This window comes from Megascapheus bottae, chromosome 4 (genome assembly GCF_031878675.1).
Source record: "Megascapheus bottae isolate mThoBot1 chromosome 4, mThoBot2.hap1, whole genome shotgun sequence".
NCBI classification, from domain to species: Eukaryota; Metazoa; Chordata; class Mammalia; order Rodentia; family Geomyidae; genus Megascapheus; species Megascapheus bottae.
This window is the reverse complement of record NC_143512.1, coordinates 26511608-26534308: the sequence shown is the minus strand read 5'-3', so window position 1 is coordinate 26534308 and position 22701 is coordinate 26511608. Positions and strand designations below refer to the sequence as shown.

General features: G+C 35.4%; 1 protein-coding gene across 6 annotated transcripts in view; it reads left to right on the top strand.

The window, feature by feature from the left end:
• Positions 1-22701, top strand: part of Lnpep (leucyl and cystinyl aminopeptidase) — a 111990-nt gene that overhangs the window by 14222 nt on the left and 75067 nt on the right. For all 6 annotated transcript variants that reach the window (XM_090331591.1, XM_090331592.1, XM_090331594.1 and 3 more), the window contains exon 2: positions 19701-20541. In XM_090331591.1, the coding sequence (XP_090187717.1) occupies positions 19701-20541 (841 nt within the window). The remainder of the gene's footprint in view (positions 1-19700; positions 20542-22701) is intronic.

Below are 22701 nucleotides of genomic sequence, written 5' to 3'. Positions count from 1 at the left end.
GCTTCATGGATTGTAAATGTTTGTTTTTCATCCTATTCACAGAATTTTTTTAGATTATTTTTTTACCATAATATTTTTTTTCTGTCATTCTGGGGCTTCAACTACCTATTTTAGTTCTTCTGATATTTTTCTGTAGGTACTGGTCATTTTTTCATCATTTTTGATATTTCACTACAGGTATTGTTCATTATTTCCTCATTTTTTTGACATTTTCTTAGCAGGCACTATTCATTTTTTTCTCAGTAACTTTTCTTTTTTTTTTTCATTTTATTTTTTTTATTGTAATTAGTAAAAGGGTTACATGATATTTGCCAGATAGAAGGTGCATTAATTCACATACATTGATACCCTTTCACATGTCTTGGTACCCATTTCCCTCCCCCCCCACACCCCCCACCCTTCTTGGTTTTCCCCCCTTCCCTATCAAATTTCAAATATCCAAATACAAATAAATTCAATATATCAGATAACAAAGTGAGATACTATACCAATATGAGATAACCAAGGGACAGCAAAGGAGATGAGAGACAACATAGTACATTAAGGACAACAATCATTCATTATATGGCTTTTGTTTCAATATCCTGGAGGTCCTTTCAATTAGCTTCACATTATATGGCCTTATGTATCAGTAACTTTTCTTGATGAGCTTCAAACTTTGTTTAAGCTTATCATTTTTGGTCATTACCATTCTGCTCTTGAGACCAGAAATGTTTTGTTTTATATTGTTTTTAAATATTCTTGTTAGCATTAATTAGTTGGTTAGTTGTATAAAGAGATTTTATTTTGACGTGCACATATGTATACTACAGTGTACCTGATTGCGCTCACACCTTTTGTAACTCTCATTCATTTCCCCTCCTTTTCTCAAGCAACCACAGTAGGATAGTTGTTCTGTTTTCACACATGTACATAAACTGTTTATTTTATCTTATTTTATTTTGTTGTTGAGGTATTGTAAAGTGTTTTGACCACAGTCAACCTCTTTTACTCTCTTTGTAGCCACACCTGGACAGGAAGTGGTTTACGTTCTTGGCATTCTTTTTTCTTAGTGTATGTTAATCTCAGCATGGTATTTCACATGTATATGCAGTGCTGATTGACCCTCCCACTCACTTTCCAATCCTCACTAACCCCTCTTACTTAAGGTTTCCAATAGGTTTTTTCTTGCCATCTTCATTCACCCTCTAACTTTCTCTTTTCCTCCCTTAAACAGTCCCACAATTACTGTACATTCAAATGTCATCAAATAATCATATATATGTGTGCATGTATATATGTATATGTGTGTATGTACATGTATATATATATATATATAAACATCAATGATATATGTTTATCTTTTAGAAAACATGACCTTGTCCTCTGAACTTGGCTTACTTTACTTACCATGTTTTCCACTTCTCTCCATTTTCTTGGAAAAAAAAATTCATCCTTGTTAAAGGCTAATTTTTTAATTTAAAATGTTCTAATTCTTCAAATTGTTTAAAAAATTTTTCTGCTTAGAATTTCAATTTCATTCCAACTGGTTTCAATATGCTGTTTATTTTAGAGTATAGTTATGATAACATGAAGTGGAAAATTCTGTCAGCTGTTGTCTTTTCTATGGAAATTTGTTCATATTTTCTTGATTCTTTGTGTGTGCACTAGGTTTGGATTATATCTTGGACATTGTTAATGATATGGTATGTTGTATAGACTCCAGGTTCTGGTTTGGTTTCCGAAAAATGCTCAGTTTTAGTAGGTGGTTAGCCTGCTCAGGTTTAGGCCATTTTACTTTCTGTGCAGTATCTTTTCTATCTCAGCTCACTTTTATTAGCCTTTGTAAAATAGGCAGAATAATGACCTCCAAAGATATTTATGTCCTAATTCCTGGGGTCTGAGAATAAGTCAAGTTACAAGGTAAAGAAGAACTAAGGTTACAGTTGACAGTTAGAGCTGGGCTGAGTATAGAGATGCATATTTATAATTCTGACATTGAGGAGACTAAGGCATGGGAATTGGAATTCAAAGCTACAAAGTGAAACCCTGTCACAAAAGGCCAAAACAAAGTTTCAAATTTATAGTTGTTAATCTGCTAATTTTAAAATAATTATTTAGGATTATTCGCATGGGTTCAATGTAGTATAAAGGATTTTTTTTTTTTAAGTGGAGGAAGAAGAGGTAAGAATCAGTATTAGACTGAGATAGTATGAAAAAGACTCAGCCTGGGCTGGGATGTAGCTCAGTGACAAAGTACTTGTCTAGCAAGTGCAATGTCCTGGGCTCTATCTCCAGTACCAAAAAAGTAAAGGCAAAAGAAAAGGCAAAAAAACTCATCCAGCTATTGAGAGCTATAAGAGGGAACAAGCCAAAGAATGCAAACAGTTTCTAGAAGCTAGAGAAAAAAAACAAACAAGGAAATACTCTCCTGTAGAGTCCTAGAAGATCACTATTTTACAAAGGGATTTCACTGTTAACCCTTTGGGTATGGCCTACTGAGACCCATTTCTAACCTGCAGAACTATGTGATGAATTTGCATTATTTAACTCTCCAAAATTGTTAGTAATTTGTAATAGTAAAAGCAGAAATTAATGTCATTTGCTATATTGATTTTGATTTATCTTCAATATTTGGTCATTGTGTATTCATTGTATATTCATCGGTCTCATAGGCTAACTTAGTGCATCCTTGTGTTCTTGGCATTACATCCCTTTGGCATTACCTGAATAGCCAGGAGGGTTTCTGGCTCCTGCTTGTAGAGATGTGGTTGGCAGTGATGTTTTACCTAATTGGCATTGTCACCCAGGCTGACCCTCAGGGATAAGTGGAAAAGAAAAAAAAAAACAAAAAACAAAGTCAAAATGGACTTGCATTCCCATGTGGATTGCTTCACAGAGTTTTGACTTCATAACTCACCGTAAAGTGAAGTGAAACGTAGACAGGTGAGAAGTAATCTGAGTGCAACATTTGTCTAGATTTTTGTCAGGTCTCTTCAGTATTGTCTCATCTCTAACTTAGGTGCAGTTTTAGCGGATTGTCTCTATTGGGTTTTTCCAAAAGGTTTATCTAGAGTAAGGCAGTATGATAAAAACTCAGCCAGCTATTGGAAGATATAAGTGGACACAAGCCCAAGAATGCGAACAGTTTCTAGAAGCTAGAGAAACAAACAAGGAAATATTCTCCTCTAAAGTCTCTAGAAGAATCACTATTATACAAAGGGATTTCATGAAGTCATTGAGTGCCTGTCTGCTAGGACAAACTTGACTAGAAATGCCACTGTTGATTTTGGCTAAGCTCTTAACTACACTGGATTACAGGCAAGAAAATTGATCAGCCACTAATGTTGGATATATCCTGGGTGCCAGTTTCTTAGTTTCTTTTTTCACCATAACAAATACTCATAGATTTAAACATTAAAAGAGATATTTGTTAACATATAGTTTCTATAAGTTGGGGCCCTAAAATAACTTACCAGACTCTAATCAAGATGTTACCAGGGCTGCTGTGTTCCTTTTTGTAGGTTCTGGGTAAGGTTCGCTTTCTTCACTTTTCCAGCTTCTACAAGTTCTCTGCATTCCTTGGCTATTGGCCCCATTTTCATCTTCAAAGTTGGCAAAGGGATATTAAACCCTTTCTGTATTACTTTACACTGCTTTCCTGTTTTGTTTCCCTGTCCCACTTTTAAACATTGCTGTGGTTATATTGGCCAAGATTAATTTTAACTTTTTATAGCTTTTTTTCCCCCAGAGTTGAGGACAGAACCTTTGCACTTGCCGGCAAGTGCTCTCCACTGAGCTAAATGACTTTACATTTAATATAACTTTGCATTTTGTGGAGATATTCTGTGGATAGAATTGAGGAAGAGATAGGAGTAAGATTATTTTTTGTCATAGTTCCTGATATTCCAATATTTTTATCCCTGTGGTCAGTTTACCCACATAGCCATACAGATTTCTTTTTTTCATATATTTTATTGTCAAATTTCTTTCTTTTTTTTGCCAGTTCTGGTGCTTGAACTCAGGGCCTGAGTGCTGTCCTTGGGCTTTCCCAAGGCTAGAGTCTACCATGTGAGCCACAGCACCATTTCTGGCTTTTTCTATGTACATGGTAATGAGGAATTGAACCTGTGTTTTTGTGCATGCTAGGCAAGAACTCTACCACTAGGCCAAACTCCTGTCCCAAATTTCTTACATATTTCTATGTGTAAGGCTTATACGTGTCTCTAATATCAGGGAATGTGTATATCAGTCTGCCATATTACAGCTTAAATTTACATAATTTCACAGATTTGAAAAGTGGCTTTATCAAATATTTTTCTGTGAGACTTTCTTTTTTGCCAGTCCTGGGGCTTGAACTCAGGAACTGAGCACTGTCTTTGGGTTTTCTCAAGGCCAGAGCTCTACCACTTGAGCCACAGTACCACTTTCAGCTTTTTCTATATATGTGGTACTGAGGAATCAAACCCAGGTCTTTGTGCTTGCTGGGCAATCACTTTACCACTAGACCAAACTCCCAGCCCTCAAATAAATATTTTTAAATAGAAGTAATAGCTTACTGTCTGAAACTGTGAATCATAATCAAAATTGGCTTTCAGTCTTATGGACAAATTTTCTGAAAAGGGTAGTTTCAGTAAAATGTAGTGAATAAATCTAAACATAACCTTGAACAAAATAATTGAATGTGCATTACTTCACATTAATGCACGTTCTATCTGGTGAGTATAATCTAACCCTTCTATTAATTACAATAAAAATATATGGAAAAAATAGAATGTGCTTTGTTGTAAAGCCTAAGCTGTTAATTGAAATGCATTTTTGTCAAGTTGGCCAAATTCTGGAGTATAGGTTGGGAATTGTCATTACCTATGTTTTAGCTAGAACATAGTAGTTGTGTCCAAAAAGTAACAGAACAAATAGTGATTTTTCTCCCGTGGTGTTCAGACTAGTGTTTTTAAAATACAAGAAAATAGTAAAATTTGTTAGAAATAATTGTAATAATTTCTTAATTGATGAGTTTCATTACTTAGACAAGAAGCAATTAAACAATTAACAATTGCTTATCCTATATGTCTCACTTTACTATTTCTATTTTTACATATGGAAAAAGAAACAACAGATAACTTTTTCACAAAAATAATACAAATTTCTCTAAAAGTACATTTTTTCCCACAGTAATATCTGCTGTTTGTGTTATCTGAGATCAGTATAGAATTTTGTTGCTTCAAGACTGTTCAGTCCTGAACTAATAGTTTGTTCCCTGATGAGACTTTTATTCTTCTGATTTGGTTTTAAATCTTGAGACTTTATTTTATTATGAAATGTAAGCATTTGTTTCTCTAGTGCTCTTTTTAAAGACATGAATATGTCTGGAATTGAGCAGTAACATGCATTATGTAGACTTCCTTCGGTTGATGAATACTTTGACAATTTTAAGATACCCTATAATTTGAAAATAACTATTAAGGGCCAGGAGTTTGGCCTAGTAGTAGAGTGCTTGCCTAGCATGCACGAAGACCTGGGTTCGATTCCTCGGTACCACATACATAGCAAAAAGCTGGAAGTGATGTTGTGGCTCAAGTGGTAGACCTCTAGCCTTGAGAAATGTCCAAGGACAGTGGACAGGCCTTGAACTCAAGCCCCACGACTGACTAAAAAAAGAAAAGAAAAGAAAATAGCTCATTAAAAAAAATGCTTGTCTGTGGTACAAAGACAAATGATCTTTCTGAGGTTGCTTAATCATTTCCTGTGAGTCTGGGAAAGTGGTTGTTTTCAAAATCAAGATGAATTTAGGTAGACGTTAACTTAGCCGGACAGTTCTGTGGGTTAAACTCACTAGTTTATTTCTATCTTTCTGTAGAGAAGTACCTATTAAAAAAAAAAAAACATTTAAATCCCATTATTTCCATTGACCAATAAATATCTTTAAATAAATGGTAATTGTTTTATGTATAAAATACAATAGAATTCAATTGCTTTCTTAAACACTTATTTGGGGCCAAGTTGTGGCTACCTTTCTTCTCTAAAAACTGATATAAGTTTCCCATCACAAAAGCACCTCAGAATGTAAATGTGGAGTTGCGCTCTTTAAATAGATAATTAAATTAAGTTAAGGCCTCTGGGTATGATTTCATTCACGTCTGTTGCTGGGCTTATAAGAAGAAATTTGTGTGCAAGTTTGTGTCCACAGAAACATAGGGGTTGTGTATGTTCACGGAAAAGGCCTTGTGTGGTTGTATTTAGAAGGCAGCTAGATGGAAAGTGGCCAAAGAAGAACCCACCTCTACTGATATGTTCCTCTTTGATTTCCAGTTCTGAACAAAAATGTCTTCAGAACAAAATTTATGAGAACAAAAATGTCCTCTGGTTAAGCCATCCAGTATATTGTATTTTTCTGCAACAGATCTAGAAAACAAATATATATGCTTATTGTCATTAACATTGAAATCAAAGCCCATATATTTGTATTTATAACTAGAATTATTGATTCAGTTAAATTTAGACGTTGTGATGGTTGAAAAGGTAAATTGAGGAAGTACATGATATAAAAGCCATGATATAAAAGTCTCCAACCATTAAGTCTCCCAGATCCTTGGCATTAAACATTCTTGTTTAGGTTTAGTCTGGGTCTACTTCTTGTGAAGATTTGAGTTGGGACTGTTGGAAATCTTGCTAACAGGACTCCTGTGTCTTCTCATAGACCTTTTCTTTCTTTTCCTTTGTCATTTCATTTTGTTTCACTAGAATAAAAGCAATATTACACAGATCAAAAGAATTATTGCTTAGTGGATGGTGTCTTTTTCCAGTTTTAAAAAAGAAATGAACGCAGGGAAAGATAACATGTAGAAATACTAGTATCATATAAAGAAACTCTGTGAAGTCCAGATTACTGTTGACCAAGTAGAGAAGGTGCTTTTCTTAAATTCAGCTTACCAAGCAATAGTTAGAGAATTTACATCAAAATGCGGGCAGGGAGTTTAGCCTAGTAGTTGAGTGCTTGCCTAGCATGCATGAAGACCCAGGTTTGATTCCTAGGTACCACATACATAGAAAAAAAGCCAAAAGTGGTGCTGAGGCTCAAGTGGCAGAGACCTAGCTTTGAGAAAGTCCAAGGACAGTGCTCAGGACCTGAGCTCAAGCCCAGGACTGGCAAAAAAAAAAAAAATGCTAATTAAGCTTATATGTCTGGATCTCTTTACAAACCTTAGGGAATGAAGGAATGTTCTACCAAACAGTCGTCTGTGTTGCAAAATTTGAAAAGATGAAATTTCTCTAGTATTTAATGTTATTTTTTTCATAGGTCAACCATTGTGGCCCCTGCCTATAATCTCTGCTATAAAAGGAGTATAAATAGGGTGATCGTGGTACAATGCTAATCCTGGGGAAATGAACTTTGTTTAGTATGTTAAGGAATAGTCTTTAGTGCTTTAGTCTTAATAACATGTGACCACTAAAATAGATGTTAAATAGGAATTTTAGGCTTATAAAATAGATATCTAAAGTTCCAGAATGGCATTTCTATGGCTGCTCCTAAAAGATATCAAGAGCCATAAGCATAAGTGTTTATGGGAGCCAAGGACCAACTGAGATTTCTGCATTTCTGTGATTTGTCTACAGATGTGTTACAGATGACATTTAAGAACCATCATTCACAGTGAAGGTGTGAGGAAGAAAATTTGTTTATGTATCTTGAAGGGAAATCCTACTATGCTTGGTTGAAAAGTAAATAACATGTCTATTTGCTTATCACTTTGAAGTGTCCACACTAATTATTTAATAGGAATGAAGTCAATGTTAATATGATACTTTATAGTGACCTACTTACCTTATTTGATCCTGGGATAAGCTAAGTTGACAAGGTGTAGCTATCCTTATTTTACTATTGGAAAAAAAAAGTAGTTTCAGTGTTATTAAGTGTTAGCCCTTGATAAAAATCCCTAGGTTTTGCTTCAGTGTATTTAATTCCATAGCTGATTTAAATTACATACCAGTTTTGAGAAAAGAAGAGGAAATGTAATGAACAGGGAATCGATGTCCACTTTGCAATAGTCCTGCATCCATAATCTCTGAAGTATTATGAGATTGAGCTTATTTATTACCCAGTCCACTGCAGGTACCTGAGGACTTTGTTCACAAATAACTAGGATAGACTCCATCTTATAACAAGTTTCAATAGACCTAGATTCAGACATTGAAGAGGTTGAAAATTGACATGGCACTCATTTCCATCAATTAAGACTTCATTTTAATGTGTTAGATACTGTTAGTTCTATTACAACATTCATTGCAGGCTTCTTTCCTGTTGGACATTGGAAATGCCAAGATAAACTATATAGGAGCCTCTCCTTGGAAGAACTTTCCAAAATTCTGCAAAATTTGCAGTTGCAATTTTCTTGAATTTTCCCTTCTCTCCAGAGTAAGTTGGGCCTTAGATTTTTTCCTAATCTTTGTTTCTTTAAAACTATAATTTTTTTTTGCCAGTCCTGGGCTTGAGCTCAGGGTCTAAGCACTGTCCTTGGACTTTCTCAAAGCTAGAGCTCTACCACTTGAGTCTCAGCACCACTTCTGGCTTTTTTCTATGTATGTGGTACCGAGGAATCAAACCCGGGTCTTTGTGCATGCTAGGCAAGCACTCACTCTTCGTGCATGCTAGGCAAGCACTCAACCACTAGGCCAAACTCCTGGCCCTAAAACTATAATTTTTAATAAGCAAAAAGTAACCAGGATTTATATGTACCCAGTATTCTCAAAAAGTGCATATTGTATCTGTTTTGGAATTCACTATTTCACCCGTCAGGAAAAAGGCTATATAGACTAGCAGTATGTTCAGTTTTCATATTACAGAGTGTTTGCTAGTATGGGGAGAGTGACGTGACTCATGATTTTGGAATGAATGTTTTGATGGCTCTCTGTAACCTGTGTAGAACATTGGCAGGGCACCAGTGTAATTAACACTGCACTATCTACTTATAAACAAAACTCTATATGCAATGGCTTCCAGTGCACTGGATAATCTTCCAAATTGGCAGACTAACTAGATAATGTGAAGTTTATTGTAAATTAAATTGCTCTTCCTTGATAGTTACCATGGAGGGAAAAATATATGTATAAGTAATATATGTGAAAGTCTTGATTAATTTTTAGAAGTCTTATAAACAGTTCTACACTGCATTTCTTCTATCCATTTTTTCCTAAAAGAGAGCTATGTATCTTAAATAGTACACTATTATAGGAGAAGAATTGATCAGTTAGTAACTGATTTGAATTTTGTGTTTGTGTGAGTATGTGCTGGTAGTGTTGTTGGAACTAAGGGCCTGAGTACTGTCTCTGAACTTTAATATGTATTTTTTGCCCAAGGCTAGAGCGCTACCATTTGAGCCATAGCTTCACTAAGGATTTTTTGATGGTTAATTGGAGGTAGAAGTCTTGTGGATTTTTCTGGCTTAAAACTGTGATCCTTAAATCAGCCTCCTGAGTATCTAAGATTAACGTATGGGCCACTGTCTCTGGACTGGTTTGGCTTTTTTCCTTTTATTTTGTTTGTTTTATTTATTTTTTATGTGGTACCAAGAATTTGAACGCTGGAGCTTCCTGCATGCTAGGAAAGCATTCTACCACTAAGCCACATTCTCAGCCTGGCTTGACTTTAAAGAAAGAGACTAGGAATTTGAAAAAACTGTGGGCTGCAGAGACTGTTATAAAGAAATGAGAAGAGGGCTCAAAGTGTGCATAGCTTCAACAGCCATATACATGCTTGAGAGAAAGCAATTTATTTAACTTGTGTATAGTCTCAAGTACTGGTCAGAAATAGCAACACTATGTGTGGTTGTATTGCTTTACAGATTTATTTACGCATGGCCAAGAGCCAAGGTCTGATTTAATTAGTTTATATATAGGGTTAATTAGTTTATATATAGGGTTTGGGCATTAAGTCTCAGAACCAGAGCAAAGGTACAAGCTGTGGAGATTCATTACATGTAGCTGTTTATACTAGTTCATGATCCTTGTATGTGTACAAAATGGCCTTACAGTTGTTGTAATTTTAATGAAGTGGGGTTTTTTTTAAAGCAAATGCTTAACAATAAAGCCCTTTTTCTAGTCATAAATACTTGGGGTCAAAATTTAAATGGCTCTTTAAATGTCTTAAAGGAGGTTTCCCTTTTTTTAAAAAAAAAATGGACTTGTTGAATGGCCCACACCTGTAATCTCATCTGTATGGGAGCTGAAGGGTCAGTAGGATTGTAGTTTGAGGCCAGTCTGAGAAGATAGTTAGCAGGAGCCATATCTGGCTCCTGTGAGCATGGTGGCTCACATCTATATTCTCACCTATGAGGGAAGCTGAAGTAGGAAGATACTGGTCTGAGTTTGGACTTGAGCAAAGATGTGAGATCCTACTTGAAAAATATGGACTGGGAGTTTGGTTCAAGTGGTAGAGCACCTGTTTAGCAAATGTGAGGCCCTGGTCCCTATAGTGATAAACTTTGACTTTTACTTGGAGTGTTTGATCTATTCACAATACATGTGGTTATTTATAGTTAGGAGTAAGTCCAATATTTCACCAAGTGTTCCTTTTGTTTTTGTTTGTTTCTTCTAGATTGTTTGAGATGAGTTTTGTCAGTTTACCTGAAAATGTCTTTATTCTCTTTTTGTTTCTGAAAGATATTTCCACTGAGATGGATAAGTTGATATATAAGTTGATAGTTGTTTTTGTTTTGGTTTCCCTAGAAACGTTGTCTACATTAATCTTTTGGCTCTCACTGTTGAGAAGATAATTCAGTGTTTTTTGAATTGTCTTTCTTTTGCATGTGGTGTGTTATTTTCAGGTTCCTTTTTTGTTGTAGCTTTGGTTTTAATTTTTGTTTGGTCTCAAATACCTAGTCTTCCTGCTTTCTCCTCCTGAGTAGTGAATTTACAGTTATGTACTACATGCTCAGCTTAAGGCTTCTTTAAACATTTTGTTTTTAATCTTTGGTTTTAAGCAGTTTAACTATCATGTGCCTAGATATAGTTTTCATTTTCCTATTTTCTTTGCAGTTTTCTCAGTATTTTGAATTCTCAATATTTTGGTATTCATTGAACTTAGATTTCTGTTGTTGTGGTCTCCTTTCTAAAACCTTTCGTATCTTCAAAATTAGTGAATAATAATAATGTATCAAGTGCATGACCTTTTTCCCTGTACCTCTATTCTGCTGCTAAAGTCATCCAGTGAATTTCTTTTTTTTTTAAATTTTAACTCTTGAATCTTTCAGTCCTGCAACTTTTGCTTCTATTTTGTTCCTTAAATTTTTTTTGACAGTACTGAGGATTGAACTCAGGGCCTCATGCTTGCTCAGCAGGCACTCTACCACTGACTGAGCCACATGGCTATCCCTTTGATTCTTTTTTTCCCCCTTAATTTCAAATTATTTGCTGATTTTTCTATGTATACATATTCTCTTATTTAATTAAACAAATTCAACTTATTCATTGTAACATTCTTATAATAAACTACTTTAAAGATTTGGCTAAGTGTAGTATCTGGGCCACATTAAAGTTAACTTCTAACGACATTTTCCCTTGAAGCATTTTCTTGTTTCATTTTTATATTATGTTTTGAACAGTAATGAGGACACATGGTAGAGGTTTTACTTTTTTAAAATTTCTTTTCTTGTACACAGCTAAGTTACTAGCCAATCAAAAATGTAGGCTTAGTTTCATAGTTTGTCAGGGCAGGTCTCAGTGGAAGTCTGAGAGTGATTTTGGGACCTTTCTAACTTAGTAAGACTCATCTTGAAATGCTCCTTTTTTTCCTATGGATTTCATTAGAACTTGGTATTAGACTTCCTTAGTATGAGTGTATTACTATAATTTGCTGTAGAGTGTGACTGTATGTCCATACTGATGTCTTTCCAGTGTTTCAAGCTGATGCCCATTGGTGTTGATTTTCTTCACACTGGCTAGCTTGAACCGCTCATATTTCCCTTACATTGCTTTATCTCTAGTATTTCTGTTCTATCTTAACTTCATTGCAGCTACTGTTTTGTAGATATTGCATAATTATGTACTGCATTTGGCTAAGGAGTCTCAGCAAATCTGTGAAAACTTATGTGTGCCCTCTCCCCCTAGTACTCAGCTCACACCTCTTGGGTGCCCTGGTCTCTGCCTGTCAGAACTGTATTATTTGGGCTCCAGGTTGCCATAATATAATTGAGAGATCCTCCTAAAGCATGCTTATTCTGTATGTGAAAATAGTAGTCTCATTTTATGCAGTTTAATACTTGTTTATAAGAGAAGCCATACTCCGATATCAGTTACTCTGTAGTATTGGATGAGGAAGTCTTCCACTGAAGTATTCTTCCCTTTCTCTCCTTTCCTTTCCCTCTCCCCTCTCCTCTCTTCTCCTCTCCTATCCTATCCTCCCCTTCCTTTCTCCCCCTTTTCTACTTTTTTCCTCTTTCCTTCTTTTCCTTTCCTCTCTAGTAATGAAATCCTATTATTTTGTGCAGACTGGCTTAGAACTCGGAGCTCAATTAATACTTTTGCCTCAGCCTTCCAAATAGTTGGGACCACCAGCAAATACCATTGCTCACTGATGAGAAAAGTAAATCTTGATTCCTCATGTTGAAGATTAGAGTAAAATGAATTTAGGGTGCTCACAGCCTAAACCATTTTTTGTTATTTTTTTGCCTCTTTTCCTGTTTCCCATTTACTTCTTTCTTTTAAAAAGTGACAGATTTGAAGTCGGATAGGGAAGGGAGGAAAAAAAATGAGGGGCGGGGTTGGGGGAGGGAAATGGGGACCAAGACATGAGAATGGGTATCAACGTATGTGAAGTAATCTGGTGAATATAATGTAGCCCTTTTATTAATTACAATAAAAATATATGAAAAAAATGACAAATTGGATTAAGAATGGAAAAGGGGCTAAAAGAAAGACTTTATGTGGATTTAGCATTCAGGGTTATTATCTTTCTGCATATTGTCTAGAAAATTAAAGGTTGTGAAAAAGCACAATATGCCAGGGGTAAAGTATATCCAGAGATTTTAAAAAAAAATAATAGGGAGAAAAACCTGCAGCACTTTTTGTGTTTGAATTTTATGGCACTGCTTATACATTAAGATATAAGTAAACAAGGTGTATTAGTGAAAGGAAGTACTTACAGGCATTTTGTTCTGTGTTAGTAAATGCCTTTTAGATTCTGGCCAGATAGGATATATCTAAATGCATAACAGAAAACAAGCTTGGTGACTAATGAGAAGAGATTTTTCTTTGATCATGGGTTAGGAAGGTTGGGGAACATTTCTTACCTGATAAGACCTAGGCAGGGGGAAAAAATCACCTTGTTTTTGTTTCTGAACTCTACATTTTCTTTTCTTCATTGAGATGAAATTTCTTTTTGATGGAAGAAGATTAGGCAAATACTATGATAATTTGCCATCATTTTGGAAAATATAAGTCCTGTTTGATACATAGAGCTTTTAGCTTCATGTAACTATATCTTAGGGCTAGAGAAACAGAACAATGCCTTTTATTGTTAGGTCTTCATTTGAATATAGCTAGCTTTGTCTTCCTGAGAACATTTACTTAGATTAGGTCTATTCTTTTAAAGATGTTTTGGCTCGTTAATTTGAAAATCCTATTTCATTTTCTCAGAAAATGGGATGGCTAGCTGTGGGAAGTTTGCTCCTTTGTAATTTAAGTTACTTATTGTGTTATTTATCATGGCTTTTGTACTGACTTCTAAATTACAGTTAGCCCTCAATCTCTTGCCAGCACTGTCTGTACATTCCCCCTGGCCTCTTACCACTTCCTCCCTATATTTATAAAACCAGAGCAATCTTTTGTTTTGTTTTGTTTTTTTCTGTTTTAAACTTTTTGCTTTTACTTTTAATTGTAATAAAATATGGCATTTGTCTTCTCTTTACACCCAAGCTGACAATATTTCTGAGTATGTTTATGAAATCACATTGTCTGGCAAACTCCACTAGGCTTCTGAATTTCTTAGTCATATGTTATCTATGGAGTTATTGTTCCCCTGTTTTTCCTACGTGTTACCTGTCCTTTATTATTCTCAAGCCATCTTTGAATTCTTCACAATTGCCTATGGCTCTGGGCAAATGATCTCATTTCTCCTGTCACGGAGAACATGCAGCATTATATTTTTCCACTCTCCTAGGTTTGATTTTTTTCTTTCTCACCTCCAGGCTCAGAAGAAGTGTGCCTACTGTCATGCTGGAGTTTTTGTGATTTCTCTCAACTTTCTGAAATTTTATTCCATTTCTTTCTCTTGTATGCCTACATCTACATTTTATCTTTCTTTAATTTTAATATAGAAACACATAATTTGTTCCCAAGTTAAAGCAAGCAAAAGAAAAAAGGAGTTAATATTTCTGTAAATTATACTTTCAGTTTAACCCTATGATTCCCTTAGTCATTTCTTTGGAAAACTAGAATCTGGCTCTATTTCCCTGTTCCACTGAATGTACCTGATAAAAGTCACTCATTCTGTGGCTGTTAAATGCAGGTGCTTCTCTACTCATCATTTTATTCACCTTCTAAGTCAGTTTAATGTCAACTACTTCCTTGCGAAAATTTACCTTAGGTTTGTGGAATGCTCCTGATTTTCCTACTTCTAGTCCATATTTCTTAGTCTTCATGGTCACCCTTCTTTTTTTGTATATTTTTTATTGTAATTAATAGAAGGGTTACATTATATTCGCCAGATAGAAGGTGCATTAATTCACATACATTGATACCCTTTCTTATGTCTTGGTCCCCATTTCCTTTCCCCCACCCCCTTCCCCATCTTGTTTTCCCCCCTTCCCTATCCAATTTCAAATAACCAAATACAAATATATCCAATATATCAGATAACATAGTGAGATACTGTAACAATATGAGATAACCAAGGGACAGCAAAAGAGATGAAAGATAACATAGTACATTAAGGACAACAATCACTCATTATATGGCTTTTGTTTCTATATCCTAGAGGTCCTTTCATTTAGCGTCATACTATATGGCCTTATGTATCTAGATTTTGTTCTATTGTAAATCTTTGCTAGGAGAGCCCAAGGTTTGATTATGACAAATGAGGGAAACCATTGGGCCTATGTTCCTTTGAGTCTGGCTTACTTCACTTAATATGATTTTTTCTAAGTCTTTCCATTTCCCAACAAATAGGGTGATGTCATTCTTTCTGACAGCAGCATAGAATTCCATAGTGTACAAATACCATAACTTGTTGATCCACTCATCAACTGAGGGACATCTGGGTTGGTTCCATATCTTTGTTATAGTAAATAGTGCTGCAATGAACATCGTTGTGCTAGTGGATTTAGTATGTCCTTGTTTCTGAACAATTGGGTAAATGCCTAGTAGTGGAATTGCTGGGTTCACCCTTCTTTTTTTGTGCTCCGTGTAAACACAGGTTATTTAGAAATTTTTACTTTCCAGTATCCCTCTTCTGAGCCCCAGACACATATGCCACCCTTATGACAATTCTAGAAATAAAGTTGTAAGGTTGCCCACATTTATAGATGAAGAAACTGAGGTTAACAAGTAATCTATTTGCGAGTAGTCAATAGAAAAGTAAAGAATTAACCATTCATGTAAGATTAAGTCTTCAACTTTGGTCTATGCTGTAAATGAAATATTCAGATATCTCATAAGTAAATATATCATATCAGATATCTCATAAGTAAATATATCATAGCCCATTCAGAATGACATTTTAGAATCCAGAGAGAGAGAGAGAGAGGGGGGGGGAGAGGGAGAGGGAGAGGGAGGGGGGAGAGAGAGAGAGAAGTATTAGAAAACATTTTCAGTTTTAATGAATGACTACTTCTCCCACTTTTTCAAACAAGAATTTGTATAGGGATTGATGCGGATTTCCTGCTATCTCTGCTCAAATGGTCCATCTGGCCTAAAGGAGCATTTATTTCCATGTGCTCTAACTCTTTAACATACCTAACTTATCAGTCATTTCCTCTTCACCTCCACTGCTATTATAGTTGAGAATTTTATCTTGAGCTAGAATATCATACTCTTTATAACTCAAAGTATCTAACCTAGGACCCAAAGTTTTTGATTTTTTAGTTCAAGTTTTACTCTGTTGCATAGATTTTGTAGTGTATACAATTAATCATTGAAAAAAATGACATGAATATAAAAACAAGCATTTAAAATGCTACTAAATTCAACAGGCACAAAAGTATTGTATCTAATAGCAATACAATTTATTTTTTTATTTTTTTGCCAATTCTGGGCCTTGAACTCAGGGCCTGGGCACTGTCCTTGGGCTTTCTCAAGGCTAGAGCTCTACCATTTGAACCACAGCAGCATTTCTGGCTTTCTTTTTTAGTTATGTATGTGGTACCCAGGAATCGAACCCGGGTCTTTGTGAATGCTAGGCAAGCACTCTGCCACTAGGCTAAACTCCTGACCCAGCAATACAATTTTTGAATACGAATTTTCTATCCTGTCAGATAGGTAACAAAAGTGTATGGATTGGCACTGGTCCACAATGTCAAGGACCACAGGTTTGCAATATCTGAAAGGAAAACACATCTTCACTTCCTAAATTCTGATCACAGGGGTTTATATTGTATAAAAGTAGAACATTTCAAACAGGAATATTTGGCTTGTAAATAGCTCCTGTGTTGGGGTTTTTGAGGTTTTACAAAATTCCTGCTTGGGTCTGGTAATGTGGCTTAATGGTAGAGTGATAGAAGCACTGGGTTTAATTCCTTACTACCATATAAACAGAAAAAGTCAGAGATGATGCTCTGGTTCAAATGGTAGAGTGCTGGCTTTGAGCAAAAGAAGTTTATGGACAGTGCCCTGGCCCTGACTTCAAGCCCTAGGACTGGGGAAAAAAGGCAAAAACAAAAACAGAAAATGTCTGCTTGTCTAGGATACTGTCTTTTAGTAGAAATAAATTCCAGTAAAGTAAGGTGTAATCATCTATTACATTGTAATTTGTGCTAAAATCTTAGTGCATTAATTTAAGAATCAAAGTAACATTAAAAATTGATGCAAAGTACAGTGTTCATAAGCTACCTGTAATAAAAGTGATTTTTACCTAGTGTTATATGTTTAGCTTGAGATAACTATGTACATCAAAATAGTATACTCCTAACATCATTGAATAAAATATAGCAGATGGTTTGATATCTTCTAGTACTAGAGAATTAAAATTCTACATTAGAGTTAATCTGATAAAGTACAAGGTGCAGTAGCTCACGCCTGTAATCCTAGCTACTCGGGAGGCTGAGATCTGAGGATCGCAGTTCAAAGCCAGTCCAGACACTAAAGACCATGAGATTCTTATCTCCAGTTAAACACTAGAAAACTGGAAGTGGGGCTGTGGCTCAAGGGGTAGTGTGGTAGCGTTGAACTGAAGAGCTCAGGGACAAAGCCCAGGCCCAGAATTCAAGCCCCATAACCGACCAAAAAATAAGTTAATCTGATGGAATATTAAATAATGAAGGTAAGTTATCTGAATTTTGCCAGTCTCCCGATGAGCTCAAAGTATGTGAGAAGGAAGTGAAGACAGGAGCTGGTGAATGGTCCAAGTATAAAGTGCCCCTTTCCTGGATGCAGGACTTGGATGAAGACTCAAATTCAAAAATAGAGCTCTAAGGGAATGTGAGAAATGAGAAGATTCTAAGTATTAGGCGGAGACTCTATGCAGATTTGGGTAGAAATTTATTACATAGAACCAAACCAGGTAGTTCATATTGTTGTCAACACCAGGTCCAGCACAGAAGAAAACACAGTGTCTAACAGCCTTTTCCTAAAGGACAGCAATGAAAACAAACCAAGCCAATGTAAAAACCAAGACAACAACAACAAAGTTTGAAGTAAACCAAGTAAACAACATCTAGTTTATAACACTTGAGGTACTAACAAACTACCATAGAGAATTCCTACCCCTTAGAAGAATTTATTGAGAGTTTAAAAAGTTTTTTTAATTCAAATGAGGTATGTGACTGTCAAAACATAAGTAACTACACATTGAAAAAAAAAAAAACAACAAAAACCCCAAACCCTAGAAGGTGGGTCATTATAGGAAGCTTAGAAAATTAAAATTTTAGAAGCAGAATGTGTAACCACTCCTCTATCTCCAGACCATTACCAGGAAATGGATAGATAGCTGTTTGCTAAACCTAGACCTAGAAGATTATTACAAGTTTTATTGTCGTCTGAGTTTTAAAGCTATAGTATGGAATAAACAGATGCTTACCAGAACCCTAAGGAGGGAAGGAGAAGTGAGGGCCTCCAAGTTGAAGGCTGAAAGGTAGGTAGCAGCCTGGTTTATCAGAGTAGTCAACAGTGTGGGATGCCAGAGCACGCCCAGGTCTACCAGGACTACTGTCACTAGGGTCAGACCATACTGTGTCAATGCTTTCAGGCTTGAGTCCATATAAATCAACTGAGCATTTTTTTAAAATTCATACTTAGGGACAGGGTATGAGACTCTGCTTTTTTTGAAGAACTGCAGTGTAATGAGGGTACCTGCCACTGGCCATAATACAACACTTTATCCTAATATGTGTCAGTGCTTCATTTCTGGGCCCGGATATCAGTTAAATGTTTATAAATAGCTATATGACTATACAAAGAAACTTATATTTTTGTTCCTTCATGTCTGCAATAGAATATTTACTGCTTTATGCAATTTATTGTAAGGGTTAGAAATTAGATGTGGCTAAAAAAGGACATTATTGGGAAAGGTTAGTGGTGTTTTAAAGTTGATTATTTTTGGGATCTCTTAAAATGTGTCTAAATAAACAATATTGCATAGTCTAATACTAAATTTATTGATATATGTGTGGAATTATTTGTCCTTCTGTATTTTGAGGGCATTTTTCTCATCAACTTGTAAAATTTGGAGGGACATTTCTTTGTAGTTTGTAAAAAGCTCTCACAACTTCTTTACCCAAGATTCACTAATATTTGTGCGGTATATTGTGGAAGTATATTGTACTTTTGAATGCTGTAAAAGTGTGAAAAAATGGGTTGGATTGTAATTTTTCTCTTGTGTAGAACTTTTATCATGTTTTTTTATTGCTTGATTGTGAAGTCTTATAATTTGCTGTTTCTAGTTTGTTGTGGGACAGGCCCATCCTCATGTTTTGCTACCACTTGAGCCTAGTAACGTGCAAACAAACTTTGTACTAGTCCTTAGGTAGAATGTGACTCAGTGACCATGGAGTCACTGGGTCATGTTTTTTTTTCCACAAAGCTTCTGGAACCTAGTTTGAGGCCTTTAGGGCAGGAATACTGAGATCCCAGGACTCAAATACTGGAAGCAAGACCAGGACTACATTCTATTTGATCCTACTTTCTCTGTGCGGTCAGACCCAGCTTCAGAAAAACCAAAACTGGTAAAAAGAGCCCAGGTTGTTGATTAGGAGTACATTAAGAAAGTTAGTAGATAGGTCATCTCAGCTGTCTTTTTCATCTTACTACTAATTTGTTCATTTAGCTTTTTGAATTTTTGACTGTACTACCTCTATGCTTGCATTTTTTAATGGTTAACTCAAGAATATGTGAAGCATCTTCTTTAATTTTATAGCTCTGAGATGGGACTGTAAGTTGTGTGATTTAAGGAATCTTAAATCTTTAAACCTCGCAATTTCAATAAGTCTTGGATTGAATTTGATCTTTCCAGAAGACGTTGTGCTATTGTCTTTCCCCCTAACTCTGAACCTCGTCCTTTTGTTCTGACTTTTTAGAGCGACTTCAGCTTCCCAGGAACATGATTGAAAACAGCATGTTTGAGGAAGAGCCAGATGTGGTGGATTTAGCAAAAGAGCCTTGTTTACATCCTCTGGAGCCTGATGAGGTAGAATATGAGCCACGGGGTTCACGACTGTTGGTGCGAGGCCTTGGAGAGCATGAGATGGATGATGATGAGGAAGATTATGAGTCATCTGCAAAACTGCTAGGCATGTCCTTCATGAACAGAAGCTCAGGCCTTCGGAACAGTGCATCGGGCTACAGGCAGAATACCGATGGGGCTTGTTCTGTGCCCTCCACCAGGACCTTGGTGGTCTGCGCTTTTGTCATTATAGTTGCTGTCTCTGTGATCATGGTGATTTATCTGCTGCCTAGATGTACTTTTACCAAAGAAGGATGCCATAAAAAAAACATGTCAATCGGACTCATCCAGCCAGTTGCAACGAATGGGAAATTGTTTCCATGGGCACAAATTAGACTTCCTACTGCCATTATGCCACAACGTTATGAACTTAACCTGCATCCAAACTTAACCTCAATGACATTCAAGGGTTCTGTGACAATTTCACTTCAGGCTCTTCAGGCCACCTGGAGTGTCATTCTTCATAGCACAGGACATAATATTTCAAAAGTGACTTTCATGTCAGCAGTTTCAAACCAAGAAAAACAAGTTGAACTCCTGGAATATCCCTATCATGAACAAATTGCCATTGTCTCTTCTGAAGCCCTTTTAGCAGGGCACAATTATACCTTGAAGATTGAGTATTCAGCAAATATTTCTAGTTCTTACTATGGGTTTTATGGCATCACCTACAAAGACGAAAGTAATGAGAAAAAGTATGTAGATCACTTTAGTGATACTTGTTTTAGGCTGGATGATGACTTCTGTGATATATATCTCTTGGCTCATACCAGAGACATCTTTTGAAGTTTAGGAAGTTATGTGAAAATGATATTTTAGAAGATGATATTGTTTGACTTAGACAGAACTTAGGACTTGTATATAATTGTGAGGTGGAAGTAGGTTCTGCTGCTGATGGTATGAAATAGATTAAGATTCAATGAATTATATTCTTTATTACAAAAACACTATCTTGAGCTTTACGTATTTTAAGAGATGAATCTCATTTTCTATCACACTTTGGAATTCCTATCAGTAATTGACACTGATTATTTTTTTAAGTCCTACTTTCCTAATGTGTAGAACTTTTAAGGCATGTTAAATGAGATAGAAACAGGGCAGGAGAGTGGAATGCTTGTATATACCATTTTTAGTATACTTAATCTTTACTGGTTCATTTTTGGTTAAAAATCTGATAATTTAATTTCTCATGGCAACTTTGAAAAAGTCCAAGAGGAATAAAATGGTTTACAAGCGAGAGAAAACATAAAAGTACTTAGCACTTATATTTTGTACCTTAGTATTAGTATTCATAGCATGTAGCTGGGATTTCTAGAAAGATGCACCACATATTCATTCTTTTATTGAAAAGGTCTATTTTCATCTGTTTTGTGCAATCTGAACATTCTTTCTTATCATACTGTGTAAACAAGTATGTGAATTATTGACATTCACCATTTGGTTAATATATGTTAAATGTTTTAAGAGAAATAGAGAAAACTGTGTTAGAATACTTGTCTCCTTGCCAAATGAGTATAAGTCCCTAAGTTAAATTTCCAGTAACTCCAAAAGAGAGAGGAGAGAGGAGAAGAGAAGAAATTAGAGGAGGAAAGAGAAAAGAGAGAAATACTTAGAAAATAATATTTTTAATCTATTTTAAGAAAACTTTTTAAATGTGGAAAGAGACAAAGAAAAATCTGTAGTTCTATTCTCATGATAGTTTGTTGTTGTTTTTATTGTTTCAAAGATTTTAAAATGTTAAAGTCCATTGAAAGAAATGAAAGTTATGTTTTTAGAAATAGCAAGGCTGGAGTAAGAACAAGTCAATATTTTTTGAGATGCATATTTAATCATCTATAGAATGGACTTTTCTAACTTTGGTCAAGCTTTTATTTGTTTTTTAACTATTTGTAAATTTATCAAAAAGCACTGTAATGCTAAATGGGCTGTTTGAGTATAAAGTCTTACCTTCTTAAGAAAATTGATAACCATCAAAAGCTGCTATAATTTCCCATATTGTAGTACTAAATTATATATTTATTTTTTAACATAAGTTGATAGTTTTACATCCATGACTTGAACTTGAAAAGTCTGGTCATATTTTAGTGAAGTTTTACTACATTGTAAGAATATCTAGATAATTAGTTTTCATATTTTCTTTTTGTAAAATACTTATAAATATATAATTTATGAAAGTATTACATAATATTATAAATGGTATGCTGTCTCTGTATTTCTGTTCTTCCATGGTATCTGAAGTGGACCACAATTTGAGATTGCAGGGACTGTCCTTTTTCTTTAATTCCCATAACCCTAGGAAATACAAAATATACATGGAAACAGTTACTTTGTGGATGAAGAGACGTTTTAGGTTTCTAGCCGTCTCATCCAGATTATTGCCCCCAGTCCTTGAACCTGGTACTGGTCAATAGGAAGGATGGATGTTGTGTATGAGAGTAAAGTGGCATTGTCACATGCTTATTCTTACTGTGAATGGGATTGACTTTTGGAGCATTATTCCTTAAAATTAAGAAATTGAGTCATAAGTTAGTTTGTGAAACTGCTGTTAAAAGCACAATAGAAGTTTATTAGCCTGCCTGTTAGAATAAAATAAAGGCCTCACACTCTTGTATATATTGGTAGAAGACAAAAGTTGAGGAGATTATAATTATACCTTTTTTAGTGGTTAATTGGAGATAAGAGTCTCATTGGTCTTTAGTGCCCAGACTGGCTTTAAACCGTGATCCTCAGATCTCAGCCCCCTGAGTAGGTAGGATTATAGGCATGAGCCACTATGCCCAGCAACTTAAAATTTTTTGTATTCCTATTAGATAAGTTTTTATACTCTTCCTTTCTGCAGTACAATTAGAATAAAT